At 25.9% G+C, this 12,438-nt stretch overlaps 5 protein-coding genes across 7 annotated transcripts; 2 read left to right on the plus strand and 3 right to left on the minus strand.

Moving 5' to 3' along the window:
* Nucleotides 1–568: 568 nt before the first annotated feature.
* Nucleotides 569–1,413, plus strand: LOC139985965 (UPF0669 protein C6orf120 homolog). Its single transcript, XM_072000888.1, has 4 exons — nt 569–728; nt 806–930; nt 1,028–1,144; nt 1,212–1,413. Exons 1-4 carry the CDS (start codon nt 699–701, stop codon nt 1,411–1,413), a joined length of 474 nt encoding a protein of 157 aa, XP_071856989.1. The 5' UTR covers nt 569–698.
* LOC139987341 (DNA repair endonuclease XPF-like) lies at nt 1,212–5,792 on the plus strand. Of its 2 annotated transcripts, XM_072003492.1 has the most exons (17): nt 1,212–1,344; nt 1,435–1,612; nt 1,707–1,886; nt 1,965–2,145; nt 2,220–2,372; nt 2,452–2,565; nt 2,649–2,797; nt 2,870–3,024; nt 3,114–3,345; nt 3,434–3,605; nt 3,676–3,843; nt 3,928–4,065; nt 4,135–4,353; nt 4,423–4,596; nt 4,686–4,826; nt 4,941–5,132; nt 5,228–5,792. In XM_072003492.1, exons 2-17 carry the CDS (start codon nt 1,545–1,547, stop codon nt 5,387–5,389), a joined length of 2,598 nt encoding a protein of 865 aa, XP_071859593.1. In that variant the 5' UTR covers nt 1,212–1,344; nt 1,435–1,544; the 3' UTR covers nt 5,390–5,792. The 2 variants fall into 2 exon arrangements, with proteins under 2 accessions (XP_071859593.1, XP_071859603.1); XM_072003502.1 differs by lacking the exon at nt 2,649–2,797 and having other exon boundaries at nt 2,452–2,569; nt 2,845–3,024.
* On the minus strand, nt 5,588–8,105 carry LOC139987426 (uncharacterized). 2 transcript variants are annotated; one of them, XM_072003688.1, is made up of 9 exons: nt 7,490–8,105; nt 7,329–7,391; nt 7,108–7,255; nt 6,807–6,996; nt 6,578–6,728; nt 6,320–6,509; nt 6,023–6,213; nt 5,794–5,939; nt 5,588–5,724 (listed from the first exon to the last, which is right to left on the minus strand). In XM_072003688.1, the coding sequence occupies exons 1-9, from the start codon at nt 7,661–7,663 to the stop codon at nt 5,604–5,606; spliced, it is 1,374 nt and encodes a 457-aa protein (XP_071859789.1). In that variant the 5' UTR covers nt 7,664–8,105; the 3' UTR covers nt 5,588–5,603. The 2 variants fall into 2 exon arrangements, with proteins under 2 accessions (XP_071859789.1, XP_071859795.1); XM_072003694.1 differs by having other exon boundaries at nt 7,329–7,360; nt 7,490–7,508.
* Nucleotides 8,106–8,387: 282 nt separating this feature from the next.
* LOC139987449 (zinc finger protein 277) lies at nt 8,388–10,631 on the minus strand. Its single transcript, XM_072003719.1, has 8 exons — nt 10,205–10,631; nt 9,892–10,114; nt 9,629–9,806; nt 9,352–9,554; nt 9,124–9,286; nt 8,831–9,043; nt 8,614–8,756; nt 8,388–8,534 (listed from the first exon to the last, which is right to left on the minus strand). The coding sequence occupies exons 1-8, from the start codon at nt 10,215–10,217 to the stop codon at nt 8,414–8,416; spliced, it is 1,257 nt and encodes a 418-aa protein (XP_071859820.1). The 5' UTR covers nt 10,218–10,631; the 3' UTR covers nt 8,388–8,413.
* A 294-nt stretch (nt 10,632–10,925) lies between these two features.
* Nucleotides 10,926–12,382, minus strand: Alg3 (Alg3, alpha-1,3- mannosyltransferase). Its single transcript, XM_072003707.1, has one exon. The coding sequence runs from the start codon at nt 12,258–12,260 to the stop codon at nt 10,950–10,952; it is 1,311 nt and encodes a 436-aa protein (XP_071859808.1). The 5' UTR covers nt 12,261–12,382; the 3' UTR covers nt 10,926–10,949.
* Between the last annotated feature and the right edge of the window lie 56 nt (nt 12,383–12,438).

A 12,438-nucleotide genomic window follows, 5' to 3' on the forward strand; every position in this document is an offset into this window, starting at 1 on the left:
CACTTATTTGCTTTTATTATTCTTAGCATTTGCAATATGACTATATGCCATTATATAATATAATTATCGGCATACGTAAGTACATATCTTATTATTTAAGCCTTAATTTATTATGTTATTAATTTATATATATGTATGTACATATATAATGTATAAATATATTTAATGCGACATCTGCCAAACCTTATTCAATTAATGCGTTTATCAAATTTGAATCAAAATACATACTACGTATAAAATAAACCATATATAATATAAATGAACTTTTTATAATTGTGATAATATCAACATTCTGTAATTTATTTACGAAGATCCTATATGTTATTTCTGCAAGAAATAACATATAGGATGAATTGTTACTTTTAATTCAAGCATGTTAACCTCAAATATCTTTTTCAAATACAAACGTACATAGTTCGAAAGATTGGTGTAAAATATTTTATTGTAAAAATATAACTTTTTAATACAAATTTTATATATTTATTAGATATTCATAAGATATATTAGCTTTAATTGATAACATAACAGTTACAGTTTTATTAATTAATGTTCCATTTTAACTTGCCAGAACACTTTACATATGAATTACGTGCAAAGAAGGTTAATTGGGTAATATTGTTATTATAGCGAGATTTTTAAGGATTGTAGCAACAAGTTTATGATTATTGCATGTTGAACATGTTAATATTTATTATACTATGAGGAATATATCTATATTCCTTGTTTTGGTAAAGATATTTTTAATATACTTATGATTTGGAATTTTTGGGTTATTGTAGAAACTTAATAGAACTTATTTTCCCAGATATCCTGTGTGTTAGCATCTAAAGATAAATTATTACATTATGTAACTGATGAAGTTGCAGGAGGTTCATACAAGTATTATAATTTAGCTTACGATGGTTTTGTTAGAATAGTGTTAATATCTGAGTAAGTAAGTTATTAAAATGATGTTATATTAATTATTAATTTACATACATATGTTGTTTTTACCTATATATATATATATATATTCTATATTTCATAGGGTTGGAGACACAGATTTATATGCTTCGCAAATAACAACAAAACCGACATACGAACCAGATCAATATTGTCTTCAATCTGCTACATGTGGGGATGATGTTATTGTTATCCCTGATAGGTATATTAAATATAATTTTGTATAAACAAATAAATATATGAATTGTATTAAATATTTCTTTTTTCAGCTTTAAAAGACCAGTTAGTATAGGAATATATGGACATCCATCACATGAAAGTAGTAAATATATTCTTTTAGTGTATGAAACAACAGATACAGAGAACATATCATTTAAAAGAAATTTAGATATTCGTAATGAGGTATATATTAAAATACAGAAATATCTAAAATGCATAATACATGCATATATATATATTTCATATAAGTAATTGTAAGTATTATTATTTTAGGAACAAAAGCCATCAATCTCATCATCCATTACCTGGTATTTGTTAGATTTTCTTTTTCATATATTGTTTTGATGTGTTGTAATACAGTGCATAAGTTTTCTTAATTAATCATGTTGGAGTACGAGAATCAAATATTTTTGGAAATACTCCATGAAGATGGTTTGGTTATTACTGCAAAGTAATTATTGTATTTACTTTTGTATTATATAAAATATATTTCACTTCTTTTGTTTCTCAGTTGATTCTGACTTATTTATATTATAACTTTTTAGGGGACTTGGCTTAGAAACTGTATTTGCAAATATATTAAGAGCTTACATAGATCCTGGAAACTTAGTTATAGTTTTAGGGACTACAAATCACGATGAACAGTATTTTATTGATTTTTTAAAAAGTCAGGGACTCAATCAATTACCCCGTATTGTTTCTTCCGAATATACTTCTGATGAAAGGTTTGCATCACAATAGCAACTTTTTGAACCAAAAATTCTGTCTAATATTTTCACTTTGTTATTTTTTAATAATTATAGAGAAGGATTGTATTTGGAAGGTGGTGTGCTATTTATGTCAGGTCGAATTCTTATAGTAGATTTCATAAAAAAGAGAGTTCCATTAAATTTAATTACTGGAATTCTTGTATACAGAGCACATAATATATTAAATTCATATCAAGAAGCATTCGCTCTTCGTTTATATAGGCAACACAATAAAGTAGGTACTTAAAAAGGATATGAATTCCTGTTACATAATATAAGTATTATTCTTAATTTAATAAATTTTTGTAGACTGGTTTTATTAAAGCTTTCACTAATTCAGCATTGGCATTTACTGTTGGATTTATGCAAGTAGAACGAGTAATGAAAGCATTATTTGTTAAAAAATTGTTTTTATGGCCGCGTTTTCATACACTTGTAAATAATAGTTTAGAAAAAAATAAGGTAATAATATTATATAGTTACTAATATTAAGATATATCACGAATTTTAGCGTAAAAAGTTCATTAAACAATTTTTTTAGCCAGATGTTATCGAATTACACATAAAAATTACACCAAAAATGTTAAACATTCAAACTTCTTTACTTGATATAATGAATTATATAATAAAAGAACTAAAAAGGCTTAATAAATATGTAGGTATGAAGTCTTAATAATTTATTAGATTATATAAAAGCTAAAATCCGTCTATCTCTTTTTTCTTTTTACTTTTTTACAGTTGGATTTAGATGATTTAACTGTTGAAAATGCAATAGCTAAAAAGTTTCATAAGCAATTACAATCACAATTAGATCCTATGTGGCATCAACTTAGTTCTACTTCTAAACAATTATTATCTGATTTAAAAATGTTACGTGATCTTCTCGCGTAAGTATTCAAAAAGCAAAGAAATAAATAAAATTTATTTCCTACAGAAAAATATAAAAATATACAATTTAGATGTTCAACATATGAAGATTGTGTATCGTTTTATGCAATGTTAAATCGCTTACGCACAATGGAATATGCTGTAAAAAATAGTGGCTGGTTAATGTTAGATTCTGTAGATGCTTTATTTAAAAATGCGAAAGACAGAATTTATAACGAAAAAAATGGTAAGCTTGCTTGTACAGATTTCTATTTTAAAAAATAATTTACCTTATTGTTTTCGTAATTTGATAATGTACATATCATTTTTATATAGAAATAAAACCCGAAGCTACTCCAAAATGGACAGCATTAACGGAAGTATTACTTGAAATAGAGAATGACAATAAAAAGAACAAAGATAACAAAAATGCTGAAAAGGTCCTTATTTTGGTACATGATCGAAATATTTGTTATCAGTTAAGAAATTATTTAACTATGGGTGCCAATAAATATTTACTGTATGAAGCAATAAAGAAACTTTCTCATAAAGAAATAGCAAAAACAGCGTATGTAACAAATTAAAAATATAATCTTTTATTTGAAAGCATATATATACTTAAGATATGCATTTTATTGCTTCATTTACTTCAATAGTGAAAATAATGTAGAAGAAAAATCTACATCTGCAGAAAATAATGAACATAGTACAGAGGAAGAACAAGATGCTTATGTATTAACATTATCTCAAAAAGTCAGAGAAGAAAATCAATCTGATTCAATAGCTGAAGATAACAAACAACAGACTTTATTTGAAGATTGCTCACAAGTAAAACTAGAATCTATTGTACTGTGTAATGCATGAAATTAAAAGAATTCTATATGAATTATTTTTTTAGATTGCTGATCTGGATTTAACTAACATAAATACAAATACACCTATTGTTTTGATACAGTGTTTGAAAAAACATGGTGATCCAATGGCATTGCAACGCGCTTTAACAGAACATACACCAACTAATATCATTATGTATGTAGCGGACATGTCTGCTGTACGACAAATTGAAGTATGTGTGAACTTAATAAAACAACTTTCTCTAATTTATTAATGAAGTATCATTATAACTTAAGTAGATATACTTTTTATATAGGTTTATCAAAATAATAATCCATCAATAGATTTAAAAGTATATTTCTTAATCTATGAGAGCTCAGTGGAAGAACAAGAATACCTTACATCTTTAAGACGAGAAAAAGAAGCATTTCATCTACTGATTAATGCTAAAACTGTATGTTATTGTATTTCAAATGAATCTTTACATATATATGAATTATAACAAAGTATATTTTTATGTCAGACAATGGTTATTCCTGAAGACCAAGACGGAAAATCTGACGATTGTTTAAATCTTGCAATACAATCAAATGCAGATGGTGAATTGAGTACACGTAAAGGTGATTTATCGAAAAAATCTGAAATTCCTAATACTGTTGTAGTTGACATGAGAGAATTCAGAAGCGAACTACCTGCTATACTTTATACACGAGGCATGAAAGTTGAACCTATAACATTACAGGTATAAAGAAATTAAAAATTTTAAATAATTTAAAGGCAGAGGATATTTATATTATAATTATGTTTATAGGTGGGAGATTATATTTTATCACCGGATATCTGCGTTGAAAGGAAGAGTATTTCTGATTTAATTGGTTCTTTAAATAGTGGCAGATTATACAATCAAGCTGTTGCTATGACAAGACATTACAGCAAACCAATGCTTCTAATAGAATTTGATCCAAATAAACCATTCTGTTTTCAAGTAAATATATATGTTTTATATATACTGCAAAGTTACTAGCAGTTACTTAAATTTTTAAATTCATTAAAAGACAAAATTCTTAATTATAGGGATATTATTATGCTAGCAAGGATGTTCAAAATATGTTCATCACTTCAAAACTTCAACTTTTAACTTTACATTTTCCTCGTTTGAAACTTGTATGGTCACCTGGACCTCATGCAACAGCACAATTATTTGAAGAACTGAAGGTAATAAAATAAAATTATAATTTATAAGAGTTTATAGACTCAAAATACATAGAAGTAATAGTATGCTAAATTGATACCATTCATATCACTAATTTATCATATATAAATTTATAGCAAGGAAAAGATCAACCAAATGTAGAGAAAGTTGCACAAGTTGGAATTGAAGAAAACAAAGAAATATTAGCAGAGAAATATAATCCTCGTATTCAAGATTTTGTTTCAAAATTACCTGGAGTTACTTCTAAAAATTTACATTTAATATTAGGTAAAGGACAATCACTAGATCATCTTAATAAACTTACAAAGGTAAGTGCTGTAATTTAAATTTTGTTAAGATAAGGTATTGGATTTTCGAATAATATAAAAAATAGTACATTTGAATAATGCTATTTTTCTTTTAGGAAGAACTTACTAAAATGATTGAAAATAAGACCGAAGCAGAAATGTTATATAGTGCATTTCATGAAAAACTTTCTTCAGCTGAAGAAAAATCAAGCACAAATAGTAAAAAACTTGCATCCAAAGGTCGTGGAAAAAAACTGTTTACTAAAATCAAACAGTAATATTTTAAATACTTTACTTTTAACATGTTTTCTAAAACAATGTTTACATTATTTTTATGTTATGTTTATATAAAATTTGAGATTTGTGGATACTGCATTGTAACTTGTGTGATATGAAAAGAATTGTGTGTATAAATTTAAAAAAAAAATAATAATAATAAAAAGTGAGGTATTTTTCTCTATCAAAATTATAATTTTCTTTATTACATTTTTATTATTCTTGCATTTCAAAAGTTTTTAATAAGCACAATATAGCTTTATTTAATATTTCTTCTATTAGTGACATGCAACCTTCTGAGACTAATATATTATTGACATGTTTTAGTTCAAATATCCTGTAATTATGAAATATAAAAATAATTTCATAAAAGATTTCTTTTTCAATAAAAATTTAAATGACATACTTTGCAATTTTCGCAGTTCCACATTCCCGAGAAATTATAGATTTCTTTGCAGCCTTTTTAATAGTTTTTAATACTATTTCATGTGCAATTTCTAATATTTTATGTATTGTTGCATGAGTATTAAATGAAATATGTTGTAGGCAAAACTATATAAATTACGTATATATGATATTAGATTTACAAATATTAAGTTGTAATTAGTGAACTAAAATTTTAACATTTAACTTACTTCATTATGCTCATGACGAAAAATGTATGCTAAAATAATTTTAGAAACTTCTGAGATAAATCTCATTTTTTCTTGTTTAGTCATTATATCTGGTTGAAAATTCAACAATAAATCGTGAAGCTTAGCAGTTATCGTATTATATTCTGCCATACCAATTAGATGAATTTTTTCATAAAAACGCATATCCATTCCTATAAAAAATCATACAATTTCTACTGAGTATTTATGTTTACAAAGGAAATACATATGTATATATAATAATACTAGTACTCCATAGAACTCTTTATCTTTAAACACCTGGTTCGTAGTCACTTGAAAGACAGTAGAGACCATTTAAATACCGTTCAGCCAACAAAAGCGATTCAGTATCGCGAATGTCTATATTATCCATAATATTATCAAGCCATGGTGTAATAGAGTAAAAATCAAATGCAGTATCAGTGATTCTTACATCTTCTCCTTCTATACTTGCTGGTGGTTGATGTTTCTGAAATAAGGGCAATATAAATATGTATAAATATATTTATAAATATAACTGGTTTCAATTATACAAACAAGGAAGATCCTTGATTCTGTCTCTAACTTAAGTTCATCAGTAAAGCTATATTCTCCACATTGTGAAATTACAATTTTTTTAAGAGGATGTTCATAATATGTTGAAATATCTTCTAATATTTTTAAAGTTTTAGCACCATCTATAAGTTGTCTTTGTACAAATTTTAAATGTTTATTTTATTCTGCTTTAATCATATACAAATACTTAAGATTAATAAATTTAACTCACCCAAAAGCAACATAAAAATGATTCATCCAAGGATTTGGTTTTAAACATACAACAAATTGTGATCCATTACAATGTTTGCCATCATTTACCATTGAAAGAACTCCTCGGCGATCATGAGGAACACAATAAGATTCATCAGGTATTGTAACATTAGCAGCATTATTTTTATCTGATTGAAATGGTTCAAATCCTACAAGAAGCAAATATTTAGAATAAAGCTGACAGTAGGTAATACTTGAAAAATATTCAAAGTACTAAACCAAAGACTAATTGATATAACGTTGAATTATACCTCCTATACCTCCACATTGGAGCCATCCATCTTTAACTATACGATGCAAACATGTATTTATATAATAAGCATCTTTGTAACATTCTTTTACTTCATCATATCCAGTGCAGAGATTTAAAAAATATTGACAAGTTAATGGCAACAAATCAGAATATAGCTAAATTAATATAACATTTAATTTACAAAAGTTTTGTATTATTATGCTTTTTAAATTATGTGCAAATTCTTACCATAAACACGAATGAACCAATAGGTGTATCATCTACAGAAAATGTGAAATAAACATATTTTCTCTAAAGTTTAACAACATCATATTAGTGCACAATTTATATTATTAGATTACTATATACAAAAATAAATAAAATCGTTTACACAACAAAGAATAATTTACTTTAGATTTTTCCATAAATTTTTTGCAATGTTCTGTAGCATGATTTTCATAATATTCTATACCAACAGGTAAGCTAAAAATATAATCCTGACTTATATAGTGCAAGAATTGTTTATCATTACCAAGGAATTTATTATTTATAAAAATAGCAACAGTTTGTGTTAATGACCACATTTCACCTCCAATTTGCTAGAAAGATACAATTATAATTTATAATTGATATACTCTTATTATAACGTACTTTAACAAGTAGACTAATGACAGTTTATTACTCTTTTCATTTTAAGTATGTATTCATGCCACTCCATTTGAAACATTCCTATAATTTGTGGTATGGAAAACTTAAATGCCAAATGTTGATGTAATTTCTCTGCATATAATCGTGCCTTCTGAAAAGCAATAGTATTTATAATACCTATTACTTTAATTTGAATGAAATCATTTCTACAAGAGTTTAAATAACATTTGTCAGATAATCCTTTTCTGACTTTATTTTGCATAATTGCAAAGTTAATTTTAATTTTCCTTGAGTAAGTTACTTAACATAATAATTGAACCTAAATGATGAAAAGTATATAAATAATGAATAAATCTAATTTGTAATTTAAGTTCTGTCGTGGACACTGTGTCATTGCAATGAAAATAAATGGCTACAACATTTCCCAACTGAAGTTGTACAAGATTAGCGAGAAAAAATGAAGACTACATTTGAACCTAGTGAAAGAAGTTTATTTTATCATTTACGAGTGTATACTTGTAATTATTATTTACAAAATCAATCCATTTATTGTCGTATTTGAAAAAAAATATGATTTATTACAAAAGGACATAAAATATACATATACTCAACTAACATTACTATCAAATTCATCCTAATGTGAATAGTAAAATGTATATCTTTTTATATTTTTCTGAAAGTCTTTATTATTTAAGTGTTTCATACATTGCCTCTGTAACATTTTCTATATCACTTTCTTCATCACTAGTACTACTTGTATCCAAATTATATAAAAAGGATTCATTTTCATTCATGGGAAAATAATACCTGAAATTTTGTGTTATTAATGTGTAAAAATTGTAATTAATCTAGTAAATTATGATTTCATATTATATAAAGTACTAACTCTGGTTGATCCCACACTTTTTGTGAAGGTATCTTAAAATGATTTTCTTCCTTCATGTGTTCCAAAACATTATCCACTTTCATTTCACAAAAGACGCATTGTTTTAAATGGATTTGTCTTCTGACATAATTAACTACTTTTACCTGTTTTAAAATAATAATTTAATAATTTAAATTTTCACATCTTATTTAATTTAATCTTATTTATTTAATCTTACTTTTTGATAAAATGTTAAATCTTTTGATGCAATTTTAAAGTCAAAATCATGTTCTGCTTTCATATGTGTAAGAATAAGATGGAAATACTTATCACTGTAAGTACAGAACAAACATGATATTCCAATGCCTTCATCATTCCAATCTGACCAGGTATCTTCATCCTCATTTTCACTGCTTTGATCCCCTACCACATCATTTTCAGTGCAAGTATTCTAGATACAGAGAAAATTATGCATTTATGTATTTATATATTTTATGAACAAAATTGTTATTAAAGGATTTATCAAAATACCTGTTTATGTCTCCATGATTTTCCAGGTTCCAAGTAATTATTTATATAAAATTTATCATACTCTTTATTATTTGGATTTATCCTTTTGTGTAACTTCTTACGCATGTGTTCCTTTAAAGCTGTACGATCTTTAAACAATTTTTCACAATATATGCATATCAAACTGCAAAAAAAATATTTGATATCAAAGCAATATCTATTTAATTAATACATGTTTGTATATCTCACTTTTCAATAGCTGTTTGAATTTTATCTAAAAATTCATCTATGAATACCAAATTATCTGGTTTCCCAAGGTATAAATTATGTTTTTGGGCTAAGTGCTTTATATACGTAATACGTAAACCTGAAAATTCTGTTCTACAAAACATGCAACCACGATTAAAGTTTGTGTCTTTCCTTTCTCTTGCTTGTTCTGATAAAACCCATTCCTTAAAACAATGAAAGCTCATATTTTGTAATATTCTATGTATGCATATAAAAGTTTTATAGACTAGTAATATACCAGTTTAGCTTGATGTATTTCATCTCTTAAAGTTTTATCTTCCGAAATACAATCAGAAAGTAAATAATATTTTTCATTTTTACTTGGTTCTCCAGCAGGGGTGCAATCCATTAACATTGTTGTACAGAATTTAGTTAAAGGCTCTTCCTTAAATTTCACACTCCAATAATGTATATAACTAAAAACAACCAATTTTTTATTTTATGAATATTTAATTTTTAATGACAATAAAATATATTATTTCATATAAATCAATAGTAAACCTTTTTAAACTAGCAATATTCCAAACATCTCCTATTACAAGACGATGTTTTTCAAATAAATGTGACAACAATTCTTTTTCATTTTTAGGAAGAATGAATTTTTCATCGCACAAAACACATTTTGTATTGTAAGGTTTATCATCAAGTCCAATAAATTGAGATTTAAATATAGTACCATCTTCATTATAAACACTGTTTATAGGTAACAAATCTTTATATTTTCCTAAAACATAATATTGTACAATATATATTATTCCTAAATTTACAAAATACTTATAAAATTAAATAAGACGTAAATATGTAAAATAAATACCTGTCGAATTCATAGCTGTTCTACTTTTAATATCTTTTAAATCAATATATAATTTATAAGATTTAAATTTATTTCAAAAATTTCTTTCATGCAATAGGTTAAATATCATTTATTTTATATAATATATGATACATGCATACATATCCATGAAAGTAAGAATATGATTTATATTTCTTTAAAGTTTGTAGATAAATTTAATATCCTGATAAATTAATTAACAAAGGTATGGAGGAATATTATTATTTGTTAATGAACAGTACTTTGCTCTGTCAAAGAACTCATGTCTCTGTTGTTCAATCAAAATGAGAAGTTTCTATTGGATAAAATTAGAATGTTCTTTTTCAATGTAATTTAAATACGAAATAAACAATAAAGTACTGCGAGATAAATGCTTTGACTGTAGAAATCTGAATATTTGTGATTAATTTTAATAATGTAGCAAGTATAAAGAAGTATAATTATTAAGTCATGTTTTTAGTATTTTTACTTATAGATATGTATATTTATATTTTTGAAATTAACAATTACAATATTTGTATATTTTGTACGAGAATTTAATTTTATTTAAAATATAATATTAAAGTCATATTTTCACTAAAAAAACAAAAACAAAAATAATTCTTTAAATGTTATGGACATGGGTATTTCTTAAAAACTGATCTAATCAAATCTAAAATGAAATAAATATATAGGAAGGTAAAAAGGGAAAAGTAGACATATATATTATACAAAAATTATTTATTATTTATTTTCCTTTCTCAGTTTTAGATTTATGTTTCATAAAACCAAATAACAACATCAAATGACATATATGTAATGAAATGCTGCTGAACATGGTGCTTGGATAAGTGTTCCAGCATAATTCTATTATGCCCAAAATTGTTAATTTTATTACAGTCTTATAGTCTGTACACCATGCAATATAGGGCAATGTATGATAATACCATATGTAAAATTGATAATGCAATGATCTACTAAAAGTCATACCAATAAAATTTGCAGCAAACATTGGAAAAATAAATAATTGACTCATCGTAGACATATCTACTTTCTCTTTCTTTTTTAGTTGAGGTTGCAAGCTTTTTTCCATATACTTTAATTTTGCATACGACTTCATATATTTTATCCATGTTGATGTACAGCAAATTAAAGTTAATATATGCAACACTAACAATGATACATGAAAATATGAATGGACAAAAATATGTTCTGGTAGAAACCTCCAATTTACTGTCCATTTAAACTCAAAAATCCTTCCAAGATTAAAAGCACCTTTTATATATGCAAATGGATTATTAAGTAGAAAAGGAAGACCTAATACTAACTGAATTAAGGCACATATAAGTAAGTGTATTATTGTCTTGAATATTCCTAAATTACATATGTAAGCTATGAGAAGTGCTGGTGCAAATAGCAAAATATTCATTTTTACAGACACAGCCATACTATAAAAAATACTGCCTAAATACCATCGGTCATCTAGAAATGCATTCAGACTAGCAAATAACAACACCATTGCAACTGGATCATTAAAAAGTCTTAAGGTAAATATAGAATGAACTCTATAAGATGTACAACACATAATGATCAAAACATACGGAGGAACTTTTTTAGTTTTCGTATAAATTCGAAAAACTAATGTGAGTAGCACAATATAAAGAACTGCAAAGAAATACTGTGCTATTTTTATCTTTGTTCCATGTTCCGTGATGAAGTACAATATAGAAAATATATAAACAAATCCTGCAGGGTAGACTAATGGTCCAGTGTCACCTTTCAATTTCGAGTAATCCAACGTTCCATTCAAAAATCCCTCGACTTCTTGCATATATGCTTTCCAGTCGATTTCTGTATATGGTATCCTTTCGATAATCAATATGTTCAGAATGATTTCCAAAATGATAAATAGTCTTCCAATTAAAAACAATTTTCTTGGATCTGTGAATAAGGAACTTAATTTTCCCCATTCTAAGTAATTTGCATACCAATTCTTGGTATTTTTCTTCGATACTTTTGTCGAATTGAGGTTAGATCGAAATTCTCTGCGCGGCGCCATATTGTTGCATGTAAGTAGCACACGTGTTCTTTTAGGTTCACTTCTCTGTATGCGAATTTTTTTTATCTTTTTATGAATTCGTATCAACCAATCACAAGACGTAATGTTAAATGTGAGTCAGAGGATGTTAGAGCCAATCAGAATGCGCCAGCTGGGATTCCGGGCTTTTGACAGAATC

The sequence above is a fragment of the Bombus fervidus genome, chromosome 1, assembly GCF_041682495.2.
Source record: "Bombus fervidus isolate BK054 chromosome 1, iyBomFerv1, whole genome shotgun sequence".
Taxonomy (NCBI): domain Eukaryota; kingdom Metazoa; phylum Arthropoda; class Insecta; order Hymenoptera; family Apidae; genus Bombus; species Bombus fervidus.

What these genes read in the sequence shown, in the direction of transcription:
- LOC139985965 (XM_072000888.1), top strand. Translation starts at nt 699, where the DNA reads ATGAGGAATATATCTATATTCCTTGTTTTG. An exon ending in TATCTATATTCCTTGTTTTG is followed by an intron (nt 729 to 805) that starts GTAAAGATATTT and finishes TTATTTTCCCAG; the next exon opens with ATATCCTGTGTGTTAGCATC. An exon ending in GTTATTGTTATCCCTGATAG is followed by an intron (nt 1,145 to 1,211) that starts GTATATTAAATA and finishes TTCTTTTTTCAG; the next exon opens with CTTTAAAAGACCAGTTAGTA.
- LOC139987341 (XM_072003492.1), top strand. Translation starts at nt 1,545, where the DNA reads ATGTTGGAGTACGAGAATCAAATATTTTTGGAAATACTCCATGAAGAT. An exon ending in TAAAAAGGCTTAATAAATAT is followed by an intron (nt 2,566 to 2,648) that starts GTAGGTATGAAG and finishes ACTTTTTTACAG; the next exon opens with TTGGATTTAGATGATTTAAC. An exon ending in TATTTGAAGATTGCTCACAA is followed by an intron (nt 3,606 to 3,675) that starts GTAAAACTAGAA and finishes TTATTTTTTTAG; the next exon opens with ATTGCTGATCTGGATTTAAC.
- LOC139987426 (XM_072003688.1), bottom strand. Translation starts at nt 7,663, where the DNA reads ATGTGGTCATTAACACAAACTGTTGCTATTTTTATAAATAATAAATTC. An exon ending in TTGGTTCATTCGTGTTTATG is followed by an intron (nt 7,256 to 7,328) that starts GTAAGAATTTGC and finishes ATATTAATTTAG; the next exon opens with CTATATTCTGATTTGTTGCC. An exon ending in GGAACTGCGAAAATTGCAAA is followed by an intron (nt 5,725 to 5,793) that starts GTATGTCATTTA and finishes TCATAATTACAG; the next exon opens with GATATTTGAACTAAAACATG.
- LOC139987449 (XM_072003719.1), bottom strand. An exon ending in AATATTGCTAGTTTAAAAAG is followed by an intron (nt 9,807 to 9,891) that starts GTTTACTATTGA and finishes GGTTGTTTTTAG; the next exon opens with TTATATACATTATTGGAGTG. An exon ending in ATTTAACATTTTATCAAAAA is followed by an intron (nt 8,757 to 8,830) that starts GTAAGATTAAAT and finishes ATTTTAAAACAG; the next exon opens with GTAAAAGTAGTTAATTATGT.
- Alg3 (XM_072003707.1), bottom strand. Translation starts at nt 12,260, where the DNA reads ATGGCGCCGCGCAGAGAATTTCGATCTAACCTCAATTCGACAAAAGTA.